This window comes from Elgaria multicarinata, chromosome 2, assembly GCF_023053635.1.
Source record: "Elgaria multicarinata webbii isolate HBS135686 ecotype San Diego chromosome 2, rElgMul1.1.pri, whole genome shotgun sequence".
NCBI lineage: Eukaryota > Metazoa > Chordata > Lepidosauria > Squamata > Anguidae > Elgaria > Elgaria multicarinata.
The window spans coordinates 72,721,107-72,747,288 of NC_086172.1; the positions used below are offsets into that span (position 1 = coordinate 72,721,107).

Sequence of the window (26,182 nt, forward strand, 5' to 3'; positions counted from 1 at the left end):
TGAGAACTCAAAACATTTTAGTGGGTCCTAATAAAAGGTATTACAGCACTGGTGATTGAGGGTGGGGCACTCTAATGGCAAAAAAAAAAAAAATGGTGAAAGGCAGCATGCAGCGATGTGCAACGTTTGCCCGCCACGGTAAAATTAACAGCTTATTCTGAGGAAGTAGTGCAAAGGACAGTAATTTGATACAGGTCATCAGAAGAGGAATATTCCTCGTCCTCCTGACCAAACCCAGTTGTGCTGCCCATCAATCTGCAGAGGTGCCTGGGACCACCGGAATGTTAGTACCCCTGCCAAAAAAGCAAGCTGTGTTCGGCTTGTGTGTCACGTAGCGAAGTCAGCCTCTAAGCAAAGACGGAGGCAGATCTCGTGCCATCCACAGGATGAAAGGAAGCATGCTCGTAGTTCTCTGAATGGACATACAAGGTATTTAGAACAAGATCCACCCCCTCTCCATTCAGGAATAAGAAAAAAAGATGGCAGTGCAGGGCGGTGAGAGAAAAGGCTAATTTTATAGCCCTTCCTCTTTCACAGCGGACCATGTGCCTGCGTTGACTGTACAAAAGGAGACTCTCAGCTTAGGGCAAATCAAAGACAGCTGCCTGACTTCACAGCAATGCAGCAAAGAAGCAGACCATTTTTCAGTGGATGCCTAGAAGCCATTTCCATCCTTTCTGGGACGCGCCAGCTTGAACAAAGAAGGGTCTCTTGGTGCACACAGCATCAACTTTCTTTGGTGCTCAAGTTTCCCTAAGCGCAATGCCACAATTCTGGGAACAGTCTGGGGCCGATCTGCTTTCTCAGAGAAGACGGAGAATGCAAACATGATTATGCCATAATTAGGGTGGAAAGAGGACCAAAAAGAGGTCAATGATGTACAAAAAAAATGCACAGATAGATATTACAATTTATATAAAAATACAGAATATCTCACCCTAGCGTGGAAGAATTGTGACCAGGTGACCTGTGTGCCTTGCTCAGTCCACTGTCCAGGTGCTCTTAACAGGCAATTTCAACGCCTAGCTCTTTCTTTTGATAGTTCTTTTATCTTTAAACTGGACTTGGAATGGGCAGGCCTTTAAATAGAGGACAGTTCTCTGATAGCCCTTCAAATGAAGGCCTGTCCTCTGTAAAAGAGGACCCATGGCCACTCTAGCATGATGTACATTATGTTTGGACAGATATTTACACTAAATGCTGGGGGTGGGGGTGATGGGTGGAGTGCTGCTAAAACAGGGGCAAACGAACTGGCTGGCTCCTGCCACTTGATCGCTCCTGCTGCAAATGAAAGGAGCTAAACAACCTAAGGAAACTCTGACTCTTAGCAGTGCATGCTAACTGGGAATTGTGGGCTGTCAGGGGAGAGACAGTCCAGAATTGAAATCCAGCGTGTAAAGAGGAAGCCTGACTAATTTCAATCCGGAAGCCATCCCAGAGTTGTGGCACCACTACAGAGAAGGCCCTCGTCTGTCGTGTTACTCAACAAGTATTCCAAGATGGCAAGTAGGTAGAGATTTTAATACTAGAAAATCATCCCCTACAGGGCTAAACAAGGCCAAGTAGTGTTCTGGTCACACACTAACTTATACTGAAGGTGGACTACCACATGTTCCTTCTGCTGCCATCTTCCCCACCCTCCCTTGCCCCTGTAAATTATATCTCATTCCATCAGCCTTTCAAGGAAATACTGAGCCCAGGGGGAGAGGACATTCTGGGTTTTCAGAATTCATAGTGTAGAATGATATCACTTTAAAGTTGCTCACCAGTTGTTTGTTGAAGTTTTGCACACACTGCTCAAATTGCTCATCTTTTGTTTCATCAGCTTTGCCAAGTTTCTGGAGGACCTACACACACAAAAAGAGAATAGAGAAGAGTCTTTAAAACCACAAAATCACCAGGTATAAACATTACTGCCAGAAAAAGAAAGATTGGGGAGAAGCAGATGCCCCAGGTTCAACCACAAGCATTTCGAACTGCAAAGATCTCACACAGTGGCCACCCATCTGCTTTGGATGATCACTGCCAGGTAGAGGAGGCAGTACTGGGAAAGAGGACACAACAGTCCGACTCCATGTAAGGCAGCTTCATAGCATCGCTATGGGACGTGGGGGAAATCTCTTTAGCCTGTTCCTGAACTCTGCAATTCAAATAGTTTTTTTTTCTCTCTCTCTCCTGCATCATAGATACACACTTGTATCCTGAAGAACTTAGAAAGCTGCCTTATACTGAATCATACCACTGGCCCATGTAGCCCAGTATTGCCCACGCTGACTGCCCAATGTTTTAGGCAGGTGTTTTTCTGCCCTACCTATAGAGGCTGGGGATCAAACCTGGGACCTTCTGCATGCCAGGTATGCATTCTTCCACTGAGCTATGGATGAATGGGACTTTAATTAGATGAACATTGGATACAATCCATTGTGTTTAATAGTTAGAAGATCTCAGCTAACGAAGTATTAAATAACTATTAAATACAGAACTTTTGAGTTGCTCTTCTTGAGTTGCAGGGAAAGGGAGAGGAGTCAACAAGAACAGTTGCTGGGGAACATGGGTGCTGTTGCACCATGTCCTGCTGGTTCATCCCTGGCCGATGGCTGGTTGGCCACTGTGTGAACAGAGTGCTGGAAATGAGCAGGAGGTTGGACTCGATGGCCTTATAGGCCCCTTCCAACTCTACTATTCTATGATTCTAAGCATCTTCACTCCCACTATGCAGGTCCCTCCACAGTAGGGTGACTATATGAAAAGGAGGGCAGGGCTTCTGCATCTTTAACAGTTGTATAGAAAAGGGAATTTCAGCAGGTGTCATTGTTATGCATGCAGCACCTGGTGAAATTCCCTCTTCATCACAACAGCTAAAGCTGCAGGAGCCCTGCCCTCTTTTGTATCTGGTCATTCTAGTATAGCTCCTGCAGCTTTAACTGTTGTGATGAAGAGGGAATTCCTCCAGGTGCTGCACGCATACAAATGAAATTCCCTCTTCGATACAAGCCCTGTCCTCCTTTTCACATGGTCAGCCTACTCAACAGAAACTTCAGTGCGTCTCCTCCCACAAAATAGGGTATTTTGTGAAAGAAGGAGAAGTAATCTCGGGTGGACTCCTGTCATATTTGTCATCATACTGCCACTAGAATAACCGTGGCAATCAGCCAGGCCTCTCTCCGCACCAAGAGTACTTTGTCACAATGAACTTCACCCACCATTCCTAGCAGAGCGAGCTTTAATCAAGGCACTTCATTTATCAGCCATTCTCTTTTAACACTCTTTGTACATAGTCAAGTGTGTAGTTGAAGGTGGAGTTGCCTTCAACACAATTCTGTTTCCTACATAGCTAACTGTCTGGCTTGAGCGATTGCAGGGGTGGAGCTGCAGGGAGGACACTGTTAAGTAACAGCTGCCGTGCATCTCAGCTGCTTTAGCTGCCCCCAATGTTCTTAAAGGCTGCTCCACGCATTTTGAGTGGTGGCATTTTTTAGGTGCGCATGTAAAATATTTTACAGGTGCACCTGAAAAAGGTAATATTTTAATGCAACACGTACGTGTATCGTGCAGTTCATATATCAGAGAGTTGGAATTGGCACTAGCCACCAGTCACGTTTACGCTTGGCAAAAAATCCAGCTTTTCTGACAAATTACATGAAACAGCCCAAAGTCAGTGGATGCGTTGAGACAATTTGCCAAACTATCAGTCTGGGATCCTCCGGAAAGCTATTGTTTGCTGCATTCAGAAACAACAGGTTATGGCTTGCCACCAAACAGAAGTAGAAGCTTCTAAGTTCTTCCATTCACATGAAAAGGAAGGAGAGCTGAAATTATTAATGTGCACATACGAAGCTACAGAACGCTTAAGCTTTATCTGCGGAGCTGCGCAGATTCATATAGGAGGAAAACCGAGTGGGGAAAGGAACGAGGCAGCAAACCCTCATCTTCTTCTCTCTTTGCCCGTTCCCCCTTCTTTGTTTTAATTTTAAAAGCTTTATCTGTGGAGCACCGCCAATTCATATATGAGGAAAACCAGTGGGGAAAGGAACGAGGCAGCAGACAAAGATGCAAGAGGAGGGCTGAACACATCTCCTCCCTCTCGCTGCCCGTTCCCCCCTCTTTGTTTTAATTTTAAAAGCTCTATCTGCGGACCTCTGCAGATTCATATAATTCTAAATGAAAATAGCGCGAAAGAACGAGGCAGCCAGTGGAGAATGCGATAGGTGGGAAGGTGGGGAATCGGCCAATCACTTTGTCCTGCCCTCAAAGTTATGCCCACATTTCAAAATGCAATTTAACTCCCCCAAGGACACATAACTATAATGCGGTGTAAATTAGAAGATTGATCCAACTACAAATCTGCACATTATCCGGTTAAAAACCCGGCACTGCAGTGAATGGACGGCTGTGTCATGTGTCCTGAAACGCAAATCTGCGCATTTAGGTCAGGGTAAAGAAGCTGTATAGACATCTCCCTGGTCATTCCAATCCAATTGTCTAAATGCAACCAGTCTTTTTAGGCTGCTTTAGCATGGCTGTTTGGAAACCTCCCTAGTCAATAAAACAGCCAAAGCTTTCTCCAGTACTACAATAACCAATGATGCTAGCAGGTCTGAGAAGCTGCCACATGGACCAGATCATACTTTTAAAGAGTCTCTTGGAAAGAAGAAGAAAAATGTGTACATACAGGACTTCCCGTTGACCCCAATGCTGACAATGTGCCTCACTCACATGCTTAAGAGTCCTTGGTTTCCACAAACCCTATAATTAGAGATAGATCAGGATTCCTACTCAATTCACACTGTCATTGTGAATTTAGTCATAGATGCTCACACACCCATGTGAACAGCTGATCTCTGTAACATTGCAACATGCATGATAAAGCGCTCAGGTTTCAGCGTATCATTATACCCAAGGGTGCACAAACATCACTGATGGCCAGTGTTTAATCACTGAGTGGGTGGCTAGCTAAGCACTGTCCTCTGCAGAAATCGGAGCTCTCAGAACTCCACCAGTCTGGAGAGACAGGAGGCTATGTTAGCAGGGAATGTGATATGCACTTGGCCACCAACCTGTGTTTCCACCACGCCTGTTATACAGCAGCCTAGTCTTTGGAGATGGGGGAGGAATTGCGCCTGATCAAGGTCTCATTTGAGTTGAGTTTAGCCACAGTGCCTAGATAAACAGGCAGCTGCAAATGTATGAGAATGTAAGTTAGTGTATGCAAATTAGCAAAGGATTGGGGGAGGAAAAGAAAGGGGTTTGCAGTAATCTCCCATCCAAGGCACTGACCAGCTATAGAGCCACTTCTCTAGCATCAGGTGTTTCCAGTCTAATCACTGAAGCCATGTTGGCTCAGAGTGTCAGGGCTGTCAGCTAGAAGAGAATACTTTCAAATGGTATTCCAGAAAATCCAATGTCACTGTAGCATAATGGTTAGAGTGTTGGACTGTGATTCAGGAGACGCGGGTTCTAGTCCCCACTCAGCCCTGAAGCTCACTGGGTGATTCTGGGCCAGTCATTGGCTGAGTTCAGATGACACGCTAATCAACTGGAAGTGGGTGGGTAATAGGAACAGAATGGGAAACAACCACTGATTAGTGTGTCGTCCGAACTCAGCCACTGACTCTCAGCCTAACCTATCTCATAGTGTTGTTGTGAGAATAAAATGGAGAGGAGGAGGTGGATCATATAAGCCGCTTTGGGTTCCTTGCAAGATGAAAATGTGGGATATAAATATAATAAATAAGTAAAAATAAATGCATCCATTCTCTCGCTAATTGTTTTTTTTAAAAAACTTAGCTAAAAAGTTGAATTTAGGAGAGCATGGCAATATACAGTGCAAAATAATTTTAAAATTCATTTCAATCATCTTACATTGGTTTTATGTTCATTTAGGACACTATATGAAATAGCAAATCCTTTATCCACATTTCTTTTTTGCAAACCAGTTTTATTTTTATATATCTCTATCATACCATCATACCCAGCACTAAGAGGGAAATCTTCACATTTTTCCATTCTCTGAAAACATTAAATCAGTTTGCTACTTCTCTACTTGTTAATTCCATCCTTTTAATTGAAAATTTATCAATTCACCATTAGGTTTTAGGTGCAGCTCTATTAACCTTGGTGGGCATATGCAGCAAGAGGAAAGAAGAATTTCTTGATATTATTATTATTATTATTATTATTATTATTATTTATATAGCACCATTAATGTACATGGTGCTGTACAGAGTAAAACAATAAATAGCAAGACCCTGCCGCATAGGCTTACATTCTAATAAAATCATAATAAAGCAATAAGGAGGGTAAGAGAATGCACCAAACAGGCAGTATAAAAGTCAGAACAATTCAAGTTTTAAAAGCTTTAGGAAAAAGAAAAGTTTTTAGCTGAGCTTTAAAAGCTGCGATTGAACTTGTAGTTCTCAAATGTTCTGGAAGAGCGTTCCAGGCATAAGGGGCAGCCGAAGAAAATGGACGAAGCCGAGCAAGGGAAGTGGAGACCCTTGGGCAGGTGAGAAACATGACATCAGAGGAGCGAAGAGCACGAGCGGGGCAATAGTGTGAGATCATCATCAGACGGTTGGATTTTCGCGTTTCCCTACCATTGCTATGGCCTCCTGCTGCTGTCCCGCAATAGCGATGGTCTCTTTACATGGGGAGAGAAAGAGGAAGCAGCAACGACCACGTGGCCCATTCAGGGGCCCATTTTATCATGCCACTTTTCCTGCATGCAGCAGGAAATGGTGGCAAGTTTCATTTTTTGTTTTTGTTTTTTTAAAAAAGACAGATTAAAAAGGGTCTATTTTGCAATGGAAAAACAAGTAGAAGGAGCGGGAGGCACGCAGGAGACGGACGTCATCATTTAAAGGATGCGAGTGGGCAGTAGCAAGCGTGTGAGAAAAAGCTCATTTGATGACACTCTATGATTAAAACAGCATGAAGCAATTCAGAGCCGAATATCAGCCTTACAAGCTGCATTCAGCTATTAGCAAGCATAAGGTCCTTTTAAGAATCTTCAGTTTGCACCCTTTTCAGTTTTTATTTACTATTGGTTTTATGATTTTAGGTGGATTTTGTGAAGGCTCCTTACAGGGGAAAGGCAGAATGCAAAAAAGCTAAATAAATGAAATTAAAATAATGTACACAAGATTGCAACATAAAATTGTTCTGTTTCAAGATGATTTCACGCCTGCATAATACAATTGAGATAATGCTTGGATGTGGCATGATTTATGCAAGGGATGGCTGGTGGGGGTAGGGGAAGCAGTTAACCCTAGAGTTACTATTCTCAATGGAGGTTGGTAACTCTAATGTCAGTGGAACTGTGAATCAGTCAGTCTGGGTATCAGACAGAACAATAAGGGAGCTACCCAAGTGTGGAACCTATTTTGGGGATTTTAGCTGTTTCAGACTGAAACCCAGAGCAGATTCACAGCCCCACAGACATTGGAGCCACTAGCCTCCACTGACTACTCTCACCTTATACCCTGTGCTTCATAGTAGAGCAGCTGAAGATGATGGATGCCAAAATGTTTTGTTTGTGCAAAACTATAGCTTTAGGTTACTCACTACAATAATCGCTAAATTGTTTAAGTGATTAACTGTATTCTTCTGGGATCCAGAACACACTTGTCTGAAATGCTGTTTGATGCTTTAAAATTGTGTGTGTTGTGTGTGTGTATAATAGAGAGATAATGTTACATACAGTGTGTCATACATATCTCATATGATAGGTAATATATGCATGTTGCACATTTCGGAGGATATTTCCTTACACATCGTATTGTTTGTCATACCATACTTAAGAAATCAAAGTCACATTTCTATAGGGGGGAAAAGGGGGGAGAAAAGGGGGGACTCCAGAGATTTTATATCCTTACTACCTGACCACCTTGTTCTGTTGCCAGTTGCAAGAAAATTAACTCTGCAGTCACAAACGTAACACACACTTCTATCCATCACAATCAGTTGTGACCTTCTCCAAGGTTGCAAAATCAGGTAAACTCAGCAGCTATGCAGAATCAGTCTGCTGAGTCATTTTCCCTTTGCTTCCCACATCCCCTGAACAAGCTGAGAAGATTAAGATTTATCCACACACATATTTAAAAGAGCCTTCAAATCACTTTTCCAAAGCAGTACATCATTACCTGTCAAGGTTTACACTGCAGTATCACTTTGTGTGTGTAAGAATGAGGTTGACGTGTGTGTGTGCGCGCGCACGCCTTTTATTGCTGGTCCTTTATTGAAAGCTTCTTTGAAAGGCAAATAACTAAATTTGCTATTTAATCTGGGTACAATAATAACTAGCATGGGGTACAGACTTTTTATTATCACAAATAGTACCCAGGATCTAAAGAGCTGTACAACTATTTCTGTACAATCAAAAAAGGCTTTAGACTTGGGTTTCTCAAACACTTGCCCACCAAGTGATCTGTGATCTACAGCAAAAAATAAAAAATCCCATTGGATTTAAAGTATGCTGATTACTTTAAAGTTGTGGATGGAATTATGAAGTTTCTTCCAAGAGGCCCAGCGAAAGGAGTGTTCACACATAATGACAACGCATTGTTTTAAAAACAGGGACACATGAGCATGCTGCTTGCAACATGCCCTTCTCTTCCTCTTTACTCCACAACCTATGATTGGATCAGCAACCCACAATTATTGTTTAGCCCCTAAACAATCCAATCATCTGGGTTCAGATGTCATGCTCAGCAGGGTAGCTGAGCAAAAGCAGAAGAGAAGGGTATGCTCTCCCCCTTGTGTATGCCAACCCATTTTTAAACCACTGGGTTGTTGTTACGTGCAAACCAGGTCTAAATTTGCTAAATTTGCTCTAGGAGTTTGATTTGACTCTTTTGATGTGATATATCAATCTATGCAATCTTTTAGCTGTCATAAACTAAAGTATGTGGTTGTTTTTGGTGTTTTGGCCCTGCCCACTTTTGCCTTTGGCCACATCCATCCTGGAAAGCAGCCCCTGAGAGCGTCTCTGAAATGGACTTCAGTCCTTTTCAGTATGTAATCAGAGCTCAAATCATCTACGTCAGCTTTGAATAGTGAAAATTTAAATGAAACTGCATTTGATATTTGTACCCCCAATATATTACTACATATTGGCAATACTGGAAAATTGAAGTTGCAAAAGTTCACATTAGTTGGAATTAACTCACGGCAGGAAAAGGCCAAACTAGGTATGAGATTAAATAAGACTTTGCATCTAATATCCATCTTTTTGAAAATTAGAACATAATTATCAGGATTCCAGCAAGCAGGGAGGGAGAGTTTTAACTCTTTCCTTCCCTGCTGCAATTCTGAATAAAATCATTATCCTGACGCTGCTCTATATATTGGGAGGAAATTCCCTACTGGCATCAATGGAAACTTTCCGCTCAATGCAAAATAGCAGCTCTGGATGAGCAATTGCAAAGAGGAAAGACATGGTTAAGTTCCCCTGCCTGCTGTGATCCTGATAGCTGTCACCACTCCTCAGCAGCTGCTATTTGCATTTTAAAAACATGTGCATTAGATGCACAGGCATATTTAACATAACATCTAGCTTGGCTCAGAGTTAAGCAAAGATGTGTGACTTCTTTCTACACTAAAACAATGCGGCTATTCGCAATCGCACGTAACGACAGCCCACTATTTTTATTTATAATGACAGCATGGGCACTATTTTTATTTATTTATTTATTTATTTATTAAAACATTTATATCCCGCCCTATATCACAAGGACCTCTAGCTGCAGTGCACCTGCCTCTTCCACTTTAACACACAATACATGATTGGCTCCTTTGTCTGTTGTACAGTGTGATGTCTGAACCCAGACCACTGGGTTATTTAAGGGCTAAACAAGCCAGTGGTTATGCCAAAAACAAATGATTGGTTAACTGCTGGGTTGTTCAGTCTGGGTTTGCACATCTCACTGCACAACCTATGAAGGAATCAATCATGGGTTGTGCACTAAAGTGGAAGAGGCAGGCATCCTGCCAAGTGTCCCCATAAACCCATCATTTTAAAAACAATTTTAAACGTTTTTTAACTTATGTGCAAACCAGGCCAATGAGAACCTGGTGAGACCCAGGTTTTGTATCTCAAATTGGCCATGAAGCTCCCTAGGTGATCTTGAGCCAGTCACACACCCTCAGTTTAACCTACCCCATATGGTTGTTGAAAAGGAGGTGGGGGACAAAAATGAGGATAGAAAGTGAGGGGAAAGAAGACTACTATGTACTCTGCCCTGAGCTACTTGGAAGGAGCGATGGCAGGCGGGATAACAATGTAATAAACAAATATTGTGAATCTTATTTGCAAACATCTTACACCAATTCTTGTAATTCTACATTCCAAGAGATGCAGAATCAAGGCTGCTTTATACATGACCCGATTCCTACAAAGAAATTGCATTATTACAGTGTTTGGATCAGAATGCATACTGATGCTCCATGCAGGCAAGTTTCTGTGTGTGAACATATACAGTACACAAATGCTGAAAAGCCTTGTTCTAACTAGGGAATATGTGAAATTATTTTATTTACTTTATTTGTTACATGTTCCTCCAAGGAGCCCCAGATGGCATACTTGATCCTCTCCCTCTCCATTTATCTTCACAATAACCCTGTGAAGTAGGTTAGGCAGAGAGCCCAGGGGCTGGCCCAGTCACCCAGTGAGCTTCATGGCCAAATGGGGATGAGAACCTGGATCTTCCAAGTCCCAGATCTCCTGAGTCCCACTCTAACCAGTACACCACACTGGCTCTCAAGGCAAAATTTTCCCACAAGGCGAAGTTAAACCACAAAATGCCTGAAGAGTCAACAGTGACACAAACAGTGACACAAACTATTCCAAAACGTCAAATACTGTTATATTATGAACATCCACGCGGCAGTACTTTGAACCTTCAGAGCTATCCATGTGAGGTTTTTACCGCACCATCGCCCTGCTTCATTCACAGAATTTAGGGCCATCCCTTCTCATGGCCCCCACTGCCATTATCTCTAGCATGGAAGAGCTTCCTAGCCCGAATCCACTCCTAAAATTTGGAGACAACATTCCAAATCCCTTGAAGAGGCTCATCATTTTTTTATTTATTTATTTTATTTATTACACTTATATACCGCTCCCATAGCCAGGGCTCTCTGGGCGGTTTACAGAAATTCTAAAATTGAGGTAAAAACAAGTATACAAAATTTAAAACTTTAAAGCACAGAACATACACACATAAAGCATTAAAAACCGACTGGTTTTTTATGGAAAGGCACATCATGGAGCAGAGGGTTGAGCTCTAGCATCAGCAGCCGTTGCCTTATGATTCCAATTCAGACGGAGGGAGGAAATATGTGCACACACCAAAGCAAAGAGAGAGGTGGTGTTGGCCATTAACAAGAGGCAGCTCCCAGCCCCCGAGTGTCAGAATGGGACTCAACCCAAGGCAAGGCGGGAGAACTCAGCCGACCTTCGCACATAAGCGTATGGATCCCAATCAGGTCCAGGCAGGACCTCGAAGTGAATACTTCAGTACAAAAACTTTTGCTGAAGCAGCAGATGGCAAAGGATGCCTGCCACACCAGCAACATGCATCCATGTCAGCTGTTAATAAACAATGAGCTCATTGGATGACACCCAGCCCCTAGAGAAGTGCAGGTGGTGCCAAATATTAGACTATTCCCAGACAGCGACTGGGTGTTCTGTTCTCCCCCTCTTCCCCGCGTAACACCACCATGCTTAATCTGCCAGATCATTGCAAACCCAAATAGTTAGTTAGGATGGAAACTTCAGGCTCTTTACAGCTATTAATGGAGCATATTAGCCCACACAAAGATGGTTGATGAAAAGGGCCTAACACAAGCCCAATGTATCACTCAGGAGTTATTCAAGTGAGAAAAAGACGACAGGAATTCATTGCCTGGGAAGAGGAGGAGGAGGAGGAAAGGGAGAAGAAAACCACAGACATGCAGCAATGGAAGGTTGAACCAATGATTTGGTAGCATTTCATTTGCTAAATAATCCACACTCTCTTGCCCCTGCACCCTTTATTTTCCCAGAGGCCTGGAGCTGGCCCTCAACATTTTTAACTCCAAAGAGCAGCAATAAGATTGAGAGCTGGAAATTGCTCCCTATCACCCACATAATGTGAAAATGAATATATATTAACCCCATTTTAAAGATATACAAGTCATCATGGCTGCAATGCGATTAGAATTCTCCAATATACTGGGTTATGTTTCTTCAGTACATGTTCCAGCACAGGCTTCCATAGAGCCTCTCTTTTTACCCACAATGGTCATCATCTAGGACAGGGTTGGGGAAACCTTTTTAGTCCAAAGGCTGAATTCCAATCTGGGAAAGGTCATGACCAAAGGCAAACCGGGCAGGGTGGCCATGGTGCAAAAACATTAACAGAAATTCCAACCCTACAGTCACCAAAGGGAAGCAAGGAAGCAAGGGGTCTGGTCAGCAGTCTTCAGCTGACACCAGATTTCAAATCTATCTATTTCTATCTACCTAGAAACCCAAGACCCTGGAGGATATTCAACAGGGATAAAACAAATGCAGATGGCAGAGGGGCAGAGGCAACATGGTGACATGCTGCATTCCTAATCGAGTACATTCATTTAAGTATCTGAAAAGAGCCCACTGCCCACATGTACATATTGGTATATATTAGCCTTTTCCAACCTGGTACCCTCCAGATGTTTTGAACAACAATTCCCAGCATTCTGGGAATTGGCCATGCTGGGTGGAACTGATGGATATTGAAGTCTAAAACATCTGGAGGTTGGGGAAGGCTAGTGGGGCAGGGGGAGAGAGGCAGAATATGAATGAGAGGACCCTAGCACAGTGAAAAAAACAGATGCTTTTCATGCAGAAGATCCCAGGTTTCATCCCCGGCATCTCCAGGTAGAGATAGGAAAGAATCCTGCCTGAAACCCTGGAGAACCACTTGTCGTCAGTGTCAGCAAAATTTGGCTAGATGGGCCCATGGCATGACTCCTATGTTCCTAGTTAATCCTTCTAAGCAATCCTGGCCACTGCATAAGACAGGGATGCAGAACCTCAGTCCCAAAGGTCAAATCCAGACCTCTGGGGGACCCCAGAGGGCCAAGGCCCAAAACACTTCCCTTGCCCTCACCCGTTTCTCCTCATCACCTCATTTGGCGATTTCCCCGTTTTCATGCCATTTTCCCCCATTCTAAATGCCTGTTAGTTGCTAGCAGTAATAGCTTTAAGCTAAAATAAGCAGGTGGTTGGGTTTTTTGTATTTGACCTTGCCCCTCCTACTTTCAGCCATGCCCACCACTAGAATGGAGCCCCAAATAACTTGTCCGAAATGGAATTTGGCCCTTGGGCTGAAAGAGGTTCTGCACCTTGGCATAATATTTTTTCAGATATTTTTATTTATTTATTTATTGCATTTATAACCTGCCTTTTTTCCTCCAAAAAAACCAAGGTAGCGTATATAATCCATGTGAGGATTATGTACTCCATCTTGGGTTTCTTGTGAGGTAGGTTGGGCTGAGAGTCTGTGACTGGCCTAAAGTCACCCAGTGGGTTTTCATGGCTGAGTGGGGACTAGAACTTGGATCTCCCAACCCAGTCCAACACTTTAGCCACTACACTACACTGGCTCTCAGTGAATGTGTATAGATCGGGACTGCCATGTTTAAGTGAGTATGTATAAATTGGGACTGCCATGAGGCCAGTGTGCTCTCTCTCTCTCTCTCTCTCTCTCTCACGCACACACACACACACATACAATGTGGTACCTAACTGAACATCTGTAAGGGGCTACAGACTGACATCCACATGCTGGCTGTTAAGTCAGACTGTTTGTGGACAGGATGATAGGATCACCTGGGCTACTGCTTCTACTTCTGGGATTTTTTTTAAAAAAAGAATCCCACTTTGTGAGGAAATATAAGATACTTATCTCTAAGTGAAGACGTGCTTAATATGAGAATGTACCACTTAGCACAATATCTTGTTGAATTTCCTCCTTAAAGGCAAGAAGATGGACAGGAGCATCTCAACTCTAGTTCAGGAAGCCAGCCAAGCAAATGGCACAGCCCCAGCCAGAAATGGGCACTTACTGCAGCTCTTCTGTACTGTCATCTCCCAAATCAGAGCTGCTTGCATCCGCCCTTGAAGTCGAGGGCTCTCTAAACACTTGGAAACCCCCCAGGTGAGTGTGCGGTGGTGCAGAATCGATCATATGATGCAGTAGCAATAACATGCCCATGCCAAGGCTTTCTGCCGATGCTGCATAGAAAAAAGGTCAGGGACTTTTAGGGTGGATTCCTGCATTGAGCAGGGGGTTGGACTCAATGGCCTTATAGGTCCCTTTCAACTCTACTATTCTATGATTCTATGACTTAACCTGAGTTTTTTTCTCTGGAGCGAGGCCAGGATGGCGCAAAATGATGTTAAGACAGCTCCTAAGCTTCACTTTGGAGTCGCCGTGGCTGGGCAGATGGCAACCCCTGATTGCTCGCCATCCGCCCAGGTAGAGGACAGGGGACTTGACCGGCACTGGAAACCCCATACTTTCCCTGCAGCAGCAGCAAGATTAAGCACCACTGCCACGCAGCAGCAAAAGTGCAGAGTTTTGGGTCATCACAGCACCAACCCGCTGGACAATCATTCCCATTCAAATACCTAAATTTTACCCATTTTTATATTGACAAAGAAATGCATTCTTGCTTGCAAGACACTTTAAGTTGCTTCCTTGTCTGCTCTCACAGAACTAGCTAAGTACAAGTAGGGACACACAATAAAAGGTTGCTTTTAATAGGAGTGCTCCTATTCAGGGCTCCAGCCATCCTGGGATAGGAGCCTTGTAGTTTGTGGGGAGAGGGAGTTTTCAGGAAGGAGGGAAGGCAAATGGGCACTTTTCTCTTTTCAGCTCTCCAGAAACTTTCCTCTGCTCTCCCTTGATATATAGCACTAAAGGGTTGGGAGCTGGTTGTCAGTCACACACACACACACAAACACATTCAGAGCTCACCCCTATGCCAAGTCTCCCAAGAAATCAAATATTCTCCTTTAACAAAGAAAGCCACTTTGCCATACTGAATAGTATGTGTCAGAAATTACCAAGTTGTAACACATTCTCTTTGGAATTCAGGTTGGAGACCACAGCGGCATATAAAAGGCAGGAGCCACACCAAGCACTATGAAAGCAATATATGGTATATGTCAATGGGCCCCAACCGTTGTCAGTGCACTTCAACACCGTTATAAAGCAATAGTGTAGCTCCTGCCTTTTACATACCGCTTTCATAGTGCAATATCCTGCTTGGTGTGGATTAAGCGTAACAGTACATGACTTTAATGTACCAGATTACATGACTTTGACTTGCAGGTGAATTGCAAGAAGTACATTAAGCAATCCATAGACTTGTATTAGTCAGTCACTTTGTTGTAATTAAAATGCAACATTGCCTCTGCCCTAGGGCAACTGACAGATTTCTATAACCTTACATTTTCAACAATTTAACTACTGTTCAAAATTCAGGAGCCATAACCATGGAAAAATATTAAAAGGTTCATGTTGTAGAAGGAGAGGAAAAAATAAGGCACAAGCAGGGAAAGGGGAGAGAGAGGAACTTAAATATTTAAATGGCAAAAAGATGGAACACCATTGTTACCTACTGCCACAGGTAATGAATATTAAACAGTTGATTATAGGGAACATCCTGAACAATTTTCTGGTATTTTTCCAATTGCTTGTTTAATGCAATATTAGTACTTTTTACAGACTGAAAGTGACTTTGCAGCTTCCCCCAACCTGGATGCTAGGAATTGTAGTCCAACACATCTGGAGGGCACCAGGTTGGGGGAATACTGCAGTAATGCCTTCATGGGATGACCTGAAGTTAGAGATGTAAAATTTCCGGAAATTTTAAACCATGTGGGGGGGGGGGGGACTTTTTTTCAGGGGGAATGGGATTTTTTAGGAAAATTGGGGGGAAATGCAATATTAGTACTTTTTACAGATTGAAAGTCACTTTGTTACTTTAGCAACATAAAATGTAATTATGTCCAAGTTGGTTTGGCATAAAATTATTACATTTAGTAAATTAAAAGTACAGTGTATTCCAACAATTATTACAAACTTAGGAACACCTGAACTGTAAGGAACCTCTTTCGTTTTGCCAGTTTATGAGGAGCAGGCAAAAAACAATTTGACAAAAACAGCAGAAGAAACCATCAACATTAGTAAAAAAGACAATGTCTCCACTAGTTCTACACAGTGTCAAGAAGACATAAAGCACCCATTCCCATAAAAAGAAGTGAGTAAAAGGGGTGATTCAATGAATATGCATGAAATTTAATCAGACTCGTTTTCTGAGCTATAGCTATCACTATCAGTTTCAGTCTCTGCTTCAATGGTAGCACCCCCTAGAGGCAGAAATGCATCTTGCATTTGAGAATTGTAGTCTCAGTTTGCAAACTAGGACTTGCTTGTCCTCGGTGTACAACAATTGTAATAATCTAATACTGTACATAGTTTTTAGAAATCATTTGGAGAAGTAAATATTTGAACACCTTGTCTTAAACATTTTATTCATCATGCTAAAATAAAACATTCCATAATCCATTTTTTTATCCATTTTTTCAATTTTTCAGGGGGGAAAACAAGAAAGGCTTTGGGAAAAAATGTTTTTTCCCCGAATTTTTCCATTTCCCCCCCGGGCCTTCACATCTCTACCGGAGATTCCTTCTGTTCTTAGGAAAACTGAATACAATATTAAAAGCAATGGCTAAGATCCTAATGTTTTATTCAGCTTGCAGAAGGAACTTTTGCTCATGGAAGGACAGTTATACTCACAGAAAGGGCCCTTCCATCATGAGTACAACTCTCCTTCCTTCGCCTTCCACAAACAGAGGAAAAGGTTAGGATTCAAGCCATTAATTTCTACTCCATCAATAGCTCTTCTATTAAGTTTCTTAGGAAGAGTAACTTCAAGCTTTAGAATCCATATTCATCCAACAAACTTATTTCTAAAAATATCAGTGGGGTTGTCTTCACGGCGCCGGGTTGGGGGCCACTCCAACACCAAACCCCACACTATCCCTGGTGCATGCTAGTAGCAAATTGTCCTTACGAGGGGAGGCAGCGCGAGCTTTTCAGTGGCCATTAGACTTGCTGGGCCCACCCCTCCCCCTCCTGCAGCTTCCAGTGATTAATAGGAGGTCACCTTCTGCCTGGGAACGTCCCCAGAGTGGCTCTGAATGAAGACTGACCGGCAGAAGAGCCAAGCTGACCTCACTCTGGCTGAAAAGTCAGGGTAAGTCCCCAATTTTTCAGCCGTGCACCTTTGCCTCTTTGCCCTGGGGTGGCTTCGAAACTGCAAGTGCATCGTATAACAGCGCGAATTCGGAGCCATCCCGGGGCAAAGACCACGTCAAGATAGCCCCAGTGTTTGTATCTCTTTAGGGAATCCATTAGGCTTTTTAATGTCATTCATTCATTCCATTTCTTTTGTAGTGAGTAGCATTTTGACTGTACGTTATCTTGGAGCCTAAAGCTTTCTAACCATCTATCAGCTTTAAGTATTTTGGAAGTGTGTAACCATTAAGCTTTTCACAGTGGGATTTCCTCAAATAAAAGAAGTCTCGCTGACTGAGTTCCCATGTCAGTTTGCCAGCATGTGTAAAATGGCAGAGGGAATGGGAATCCACATCTATACCACCTAAAACTCTCTTACAATATAATAATGTAATATAAAACCATTTGCATACAAATATAAAATGGTTTTATTTGCACTTTGTTTCTTTTCAAAATGTATTTTTAATGTGATTTTATTCTGTTTTTATTCTTTTATTCTATTTGTTCACCACTCTAAAATTCTTGAATGGGGAAAAGTATATAAATATTGTAAATAAAATAAAACAATGTTATACAATCAACAACTAAAAAACCCAGGACACATTAAGAGGTCATTTGTCTATGACCTCTTAAATAGGGATGTCCCTAGTTGCTGGAATGGGAGAGAAATGGGCAACATGCCTCATTTTTCCAACACTGGGCTTAGGCAACAAGCAAAAAGAAAGAAGACAGTTTAAGCCTGTGATCTTGTATCCAATTGGTTTTCTAAATTAGGCATTGACATTTCACTGAACCAATGTCAGTCCCTCAGGGAAGCCTCAGTTACTAGGGCTGTTCACATTGCATCTAATTATAGATTTTAAATGTAGGAGGGAATGGACGGAAGAGGATTACAGGATGGTTCTGGTGCTTCCTATTCCACTTTTTTGCATGCTCCATATGCAGTTGGCCTTCAAGAGAATCATCTGGCTACCAACTGTCAAGCACCTCAATGTAAAAAAAATAAATCACACAATTCCTCTGTCAGCAAAATGAAGCAGTATTGCTTTCAGAGCCTAATTCATAAAGAGACATGGGCCAGGGTTCAAACATGCTTAGAAGCTAATCTCCCTAATCTGAACTTCAGGAAACATGGAGACTGTGTAATGTCACTATTAAAACTTGTAAATATTTATTTATTTATTTATTTATTTATTTATAACATATCCCAACTGCCCAATAACCAAAGCTATCTGGCCGGTTCACAATATGCTGTAATTGGTTTAAGTGCTTGCTGTTTTATATGTTTTACCTGCCTTGTTTATATGTTCTTGTAATTTTGTGTTTTGCTTAGTATGTTATGCTGTTAGCCACTACGAGCACTATTTGATGGAAAGGTGGGGAACAAATTTAATAAAAACAGTCTAGTAAGTGAAACTGAGGGAGACTTGGGGATGGAGGAAGCCCGGGAAGAGGGCCCGGGTGGTGGTGGTGGGTTGGTTCCAGTATCCGGCTGGCCAGAAAGCCCAACGTTCCCTGCTGGCATGATTTCCCGTAGCAGTGATACCGTGGGATTTCAGGGGGAAGAAAGGGCGAAGCAGTGCCATGAAGACAGACTCTCCAGTGGAAGTGCTCATTCACACTGAAGTCAGTGGGATGGGAGTACTGTCCCACAATTGCCCCCCACCTCTCAGAGTTCTTCTGAAGTACTTTTGGGCGAGCTGCCAGCAAAAGTGAACAGTCTTCAAAAAGGAAGGCAACGTGGGGGCAGGGGGGGGAAGAGAGAGAGTCAAAGGAAAAACAAATCGGACCAAGGAACAAGGTATTGAAAGGATTATACTGGAAAGCAAACCCAAGTATGACACCTCAACAAATAGCCTTGTCACAACTCTGCTCCCAATGACTGCTATCATATATTACAGACTTTTTGAATGGCCCCAGAACTCCTTCTTTCTTGAATCTGATAATAAACAATGCTCACTCATTTGCACTTCCATAAGATAACAACGTTCGATGGCAGCACAGCATCCATCCCATCACCTGAAAGCACTCAATGAAGCCCAAATTAAAGGCTTAGAGGACCTTGCATGTGACATTGAGATTTGACTGCAGCAAATCTGATATTTCTAAGAAATTAAACAGATTATGTGAATGATTGGACGTACACAGCACACAGACATAAACACACACACTCACACACTGAATCAACGACTCAACCTTCACAATTCTTATTAAGAATCCCAAAGAGACACATGGCAAATCTAGCATCTCTCCATTTCCTGTCTTCCTCTAGCTGCTATGGTCTAGCAAGTCCAGTTACCGATTCACTCACTTCTGATCTCCATAAATGTTTCAAGTTCTCAGATAACAGAAATCCGATTTAAAGCTCAGCAGGTTTTATTTTTGACAACACTAGGAAAGGGCTCGATTACCAAGCTTGGATATGAAGCCTTGTTTGCTCAGTTCTGGGTTCGAAGGGTGGCGACAGATGCTGAATATATTACATACAAGTGGACAGGAGCTGTCATTGCCAGATGGGCTGCAGTGAGGCACAATGGAGAGCTTTTGCCACTGCAACTCAATAGAAGCTCTGTTGAGATATCACCAAGTACAGCTTCTCTTTATCCCTGCCACCTCACTGGAGACATTCATTAGGGTTGAGGGTTGTTTTGTTTGTTTGTTTTTTAAAAAAAGGCGTGCCAGGCAAAGAGATTGTTTAAATTCATGCAACAGAAGAAGTCAATGAAAACACTGAGGAGTTTCGTGACCATTTTGGAAAGGGGCTCTTCTTAAGATATATAATTATTGAAACATTGATTGAGAAGTGTATGCATGTGTATGTGTGTGTGCATGCACAAAAGAGAAAAGAGTAGGAAGTGGGGACGGGAGGGCTGGAGATTGTTCTGATGTAATGTCTTGGAGAGGAAGATATAGAAGCTTCTAACCTTCATCCCTTTACATTTCCTCCTTTCCTTCATCCGCATACAAGAGATGAAGAGTAGAAGCTTCTATATCTTCCTCTCCAAGACATTACATCAGAACAATCTCCTGGCTCACACTTACTCGTCTTCATAATTTAGAATCTCCTGAATTCAGCAATTGAGTCCCCAACCAAATTTGCTGTTTTTGCAGCCATTCTACTTCTACCTGTACAAGCACTCAGTCCCTAATCAAAGGCTTGCAGAAACCGGTATTGTATTTAAGGCTGAGAACACAGCACAACAAATATCTAATATTTCTGAGAAAGTGCTCCATTCTAGTTAGTGGCCAAATGCGGCAAACTATGGCTTGCTTGAACTGTAACTTAGGATTTTGATGTGAGGATAAACCATACTTCAAGCGAACCACAGCTTGCTGAATTCAGAAATTGGACAACGATAGGTTTTCTCTTAACTAGAAGTTTCTAATCTTTACTCATCACATGGAAAGAAAGAGCATGGAGATCATGCCTGCTTGTCCTCATAATGACAAACTATAATTTGTCATTGTGCCTGAATTCAGCCCCGAGTGCTTAAAACCCTCTTTGGACAAACCTATCTGATTGAAAGAAAGCAACATTTCTCTTTTGCAACTCATTGGTAACATGTCAAAAATGTTATGACCTTTGTTCTGGATTTAGAGAGCTACCAGGAATGCACCAAGGCCTTAGTTTGGGTTAAGAGAGATTACAGCACTTCCGGATATAGTTCCAGGAAATACCCGGATCCAATAGGAAGGAAGGAAGATCTATGGTTCTTCAACTTCTCAAAGTGAGAGCTTTAGCTCGATATGTTAGCTCTATGAGGCATTCAAAAAACTTGACATTGGAGCCAATTAGCATTTTAAAAAAAGAAAAAGCTTGTTCGGTGAAGAATTCCAGTTCACAGAAGTGCCGGGATGACTAAATAAGCAGTGACACTGCATCATGCTGCCCTGAAATGAACTTGGGATTCCCCACCCCTAAAACTAACGTAATTTTAGAGATGCTACCTTGTCTTGATGGACATCATCTGACAGCAGAGAATGTTCTAAGCTGAGTTTAAATTTCTTACGTAAGTGGCAGGAAGGGAAGGACATAACATTATAATATTTTATAATAGTAGATAGACTATTTTGTCTCAGGCTGTGGAGTTAGCAATTTTTATCTTTGACTACTTTGTCATCCAGATTCACTCAAGGCAACATTTACACAAAAGTAATTGTCATCTATCCACCGATTATGTACAAATTAGGAACATAAGGAAATAGGGAGTGTCTTATACTGAGTCAGACCATTGGTCCATCTAGCCCAGTATTGTTGACACTGACAGGAAGCAGCTCTCCAGGATTGCAGGCAGGAATTTTTAAGCCCTACCTGGAGATGCCAGAGATTGAAGACTCCTGCAAGCAAAGCAGGTTCTCAGCCACTGAGCCATGGCCCTTCCCATTGCCATCTGGCAGCATCTTGATGTTATCTAAAGCGCTGCCTCGGATCAAAATGTTAGAGATACATTTGTAGGTACATGTGAATGAGAGGAACCTTGTGCCTTCCAAATGTGTTGGACTGTAGCTCCCATCATTCCCTGCCAGTATGGTCATTGATCAGGAATGCTGGGAGTTGTAGTCCAAAACAGCTGGAGGGCACCAGGTTGGGAAAGGTTGACTTATAGAAAGGTCTTGTTGCAGTAAAATGCAAGCCAGCTGGAAGACAGATTCAAGCTCTGAACAGAACAAAATACTGAAGGCTGCTTTAATTATCAACTAGTGCAGGAGCCACTTTCTAAAAACCCTGCTCTTATTTTGAAACAGGTGGCATATAACAGCCTCTCCAGCCACTGCCCTTTTAAAGTCCCAGATAAAAAGTCATATGGCCAAGCAAAATGTCGCGGATATACTGAACACAATTTGGCAGGCAGTCTGGTATATGCTCCCATCCAGTACCAGGTGTAAATCCTTTATGCATCCAGAAGAGGATGTGCAATAGACATTTCTCAGTGGCTCAATGACATGCATGGTAAAACCTTACAAAGAACTTGATGCTATTTAAATGCTACCATCCAATCCCGATATAGGTCTCAACCTTCCTCTGTTAGGCAGAATACCTTGCAATTGATTTATTTGCTTTGAACACTCACACCGTCCCCCACTGCCTCGATGGTGTTCTACTTCTTATTCTATCAGGACTTCGACTGTAGGCAGTACTCTAGGAAATTCGGGTGCAATCTATTGTATGGAAAAATTAACTAGACCATCTTTGTATTGCAAAATTAACCAGGCCATATGGACATTGCTGCAAGAGAGAATTTTTATAAGTTTATTTATATGTGGCACTTCACACATACACAGGAAATCATTTTGGGATGAAAGCATATGAGACACTCTTGAGTCATTCTTGGAGATCAGTAATGGTAAAGGAAGCTTTCCATCTGTAGATTGCTGCTCCAAAACTGAGTCATGTGACCCAAATGCCACCTAACATTCAACTCATTGAACAAATGCATATGAAAAAAACATGTGAGTCATAATTTATTGAAAGACAGTTGATATTCTAGAACAGCCACACTAGAGTAGTGAAGCCAAGAGAATGACAGAATCAACTATTTTTTAGTCCAAATATACCGCAATTATACAGGATATAATTTTAAATTATACAGGATATAAGTTTATATTTATAGGTAAGGGTAAGATTAGTATTAGGTCTGGAAATTTCTCCATTTATGTCACTATTTTCTATGAAATGCTTTCAGCAAGCCAGGGTATATTGCAATTATAATAGATGGAAGCAAAGAAGATTTGAAAAGATGTGATTTTTGGATTAAAGGAAGAATAATTGAATATGCAGACCTGGCACAGCATAATATTCAGTTTTCTTAACATTTTTTTTTATAAATTAAAAGCTGCTTAGAAGGACAACCCAGAACTAACAATTTGCGTAGACCCCTAAGTTTGAAAAATTGGGAGCTGACTGTAGTTCAGATCACGAACTTCTTATTGCACAATTTAGAATCAAACTAAAGAGAATAGGGAAGACCCACAGATCAGTTAGATATGAGCTCACTAATATTCCTAATCAATATGCAGTGGAAGTGAAGAATAGATTTAAGGGACTAGATTTAGTAGATAGGGTCCCAGAAGAACTATGGACAGAAGTTCGCAACATTGTCCAAGAGGTGGCAACAAAAAACGTCCCAAAGAAAAAGAAAACCAAGAAGGCAAGATGGCTGTCTGCTGAGACACTGGAAGTAGCCCAAGAAAGAAGGAAAGCAAAAGGCAACAGTGATAGGGGGAGATATGCCCAATTAAATGCAAAATTCCAGAGGTTAGCCAGAAGAGATAAGGAATTATTTTTTAAACAAGCAATGTGCGGAAGTGGAAGAAGACAATAGAATAGGAAGGACAAGAGACCTCTTCCAGAAAATTAGAAACATCAGAGGTAAATTCCAGGCAAAAATGGGTATGATCAAAAACAAAGATGGCAAGGACCTAACAGAAACAGAAGAGATCAAGAAAAGGTGGCAAGAATATACGGAAGATCTGTATAGGAAGGATAATAATATCGGGGATAGCTCAGACGGTGTGGTCAGTGAGTTAGAGCCAGACATCCTGAAGAGTGAGGTTGAATGGGCCTTAAGAAGCATTGCTAATAACAAGGCAGCAGGAGACAACGGTATCCCAGCTGAACTGTTTAAAATATTGCAAGATTATGCTGTCAAGGTGATGCTTGCCATATGCCAGCAAATTTGGAAAACACAAGAATGGCCATCAGACTGGAAAAAATCAACTTATATCAAAAAAGGGAAACACTAAAGAATGTTCCAACTATCGGACAGTGGCACTTATTTCACATGCCAACAAGGTAATGCTCAAGATCCTGCAAGGTAGACTCCAGCAATTCATGGAACGAGAACTGCCAGATGTACAAGCTGGGTTTAGAAAAGGCAGAGGAACTAGAGACCAAATTGCCAATATCCTCTGGATAATGGAGAAAGCCAGGGAGTTCCAGAAAAACATCTATTTCTGTTTTATCGACTATTCTAAAGCCTTTGACTGTATGGATCATAACAAACTGTGGCAAGTTCTTGGTGGTATGGGGATACCAAGTCATCTTGTCTGCCTCCTGAGGAATCTGTATAACGAACAAGTAGAAACGGTAAGAACAGACCACAGAACAACGGACTGGTTTAAGATTGGGAAAGGAGTACGGCAGGGTTGTATACTCTCACCTTACCTATTCAACTTGTACGCAGAACACATCATGCGATGTGCTGGGCTTGACGAATCTAAGGCTGGAGTTAAAATCGCAGGAAGAAACATTAACAACCTCAGATATGCAGATGACACCACTTTGATGGCTGAAAGCGAGGAGGAGCTGAGGAGCCTTATGACAAAGGTGAAAGAAGAAAGTGCAAAAGCTGGGTTGCAGTTAAACCTCAAAAAAACCAAGATTATGGCAACCAGCTTGATTGATAACTGGCAAATAGAGGGAGAAAACGTGGAGGCAGTGACAGACTTTGTATTTCTGGGCGCAAAGATTACTGCAGACGCTGACTGCAGCCAGGAAATCAGAAGACGTTTACTTCTTGGGAGGAAAGCAATGACAAATCTTGATAAAATAGTTAAGAGCAGAGACACCACACTGACAACAAAGGTCCGCATAGTTAAAGCAATGGTATTCCCCGTAGTAACCTATGGCTGCGAGAACTGGACCATAAGGAAGGCTGAGCGAAGGAAGATAGATGCTTTTGAACTGTGGTGTTGGAGGAAAATTCTGAGAGTGCCTTGGACTGCAAGAAGATCAAACCAGTCCATACTCCAGGAAATAAAGCCAGACTGCTCACTTGAGGGAATGGTATTAAAGGCAAAACTGAAGTACTTTGGCCACATAATGAGAAGACAGGATACCCTGGAGAAGAGGCTGATGCTAGGGAAAGTGGAAGGCAAAAGGAAGAGGGGCCGACCAAGGGCAAGATGGATGGATGATATTCTGGAGGTGACAGACTTGACCTTGGGGGAGCTAGGGGTGGCAACGGCCGACAGAAAGCTCTGGCGTGGGCTGGTCCATGAAGTCACGAAGAGTCGGAAACGACTGAACGAATAAAAAACAAAAAATGGTTCATAAAAGGGTTTGTTGTAAAATATATATTGGACCACCAAGAGCAAAAATAATGATTAAAACGAGATGGGGAAATAGTTTAATATTAATATATTGGATAAACAATGGCAGGATCTATGTATAAGAGGCCCACAACAATATATGGATGTTGCTGCAAGAGATATTTTTTTATAAGTTTATTTATATGTACACTTCACACACACACACCAGGTGAATGTATAAACTGGCTGCTGCAATATATTGGAGGAGTGAACAAGGTTGTACAGACTTCAAACATAGTTAATAGTCTTGAATAGATATAAGATATTTTTGGTGTAATGTGATTCAAATTATAGAAGATATAACTGGATCTAAATTACTATGAATCCAATTATTTTACTATTGGGCAGTTTAAAAGAATTAGTTACGCCTCATAACCAAAGAATGCTTGCAAACATAGTAACTTCTGCCTGAATATTAACAGCAAATAAATGGGGTAAAAACAAACAGTGCCATCTTTAAGAGAATGGCAGAACAATCTTTGGAACAGAATACTTAAATGCATAAGATTTCATTTTATAAGAAACTTTGGGAGGGGCAAGATGCAAAAAATGTTTCCTTATAACAATGAGATAAATTTATTCAGTATTGCAGACAAAATGGTTAGAAGAATACAAACAAGGAGATTTTAGTGATAATGTGTAAAATGGATTGTTCCTAACATTTGTAGTAGCCCTGAATTGAGAGAGAAAGCATTCCATGTTATAATACTCTGCAAAATGTATTTATTTTATTTTATCTTGTTTTTTAATTAATAACATTT

At 41.9% G+C, this 26,182-nt stretch overlaps 1 protein-coding gene across 11 annotated transcripts in view; it reads right to left on the bottom strand.

The window, feature by feature from the left end:
* The window catches only part of BIN1 (bridging integrator 1), a 504,124-nt gene that overhangs the window by 78,527 nt on the left and 399,415 nt on the right, over window positions 1–26,182 (bottom strand). For all 11 annotated transcript variants that reach the window (XM_063116713.1, XM_063116716.1, XM_063116722.1 and 8 more), the window contains one exon: window positions 1,767–1,847. In XM_063116713.1, coding sequence (XP_062972783.1) covers window positions 1,767–1,847 — 81 coding nt within the window. The remainder of the gene's footprint in view (window positions 1–1,766; window positions 1,848–26,182) is intronic.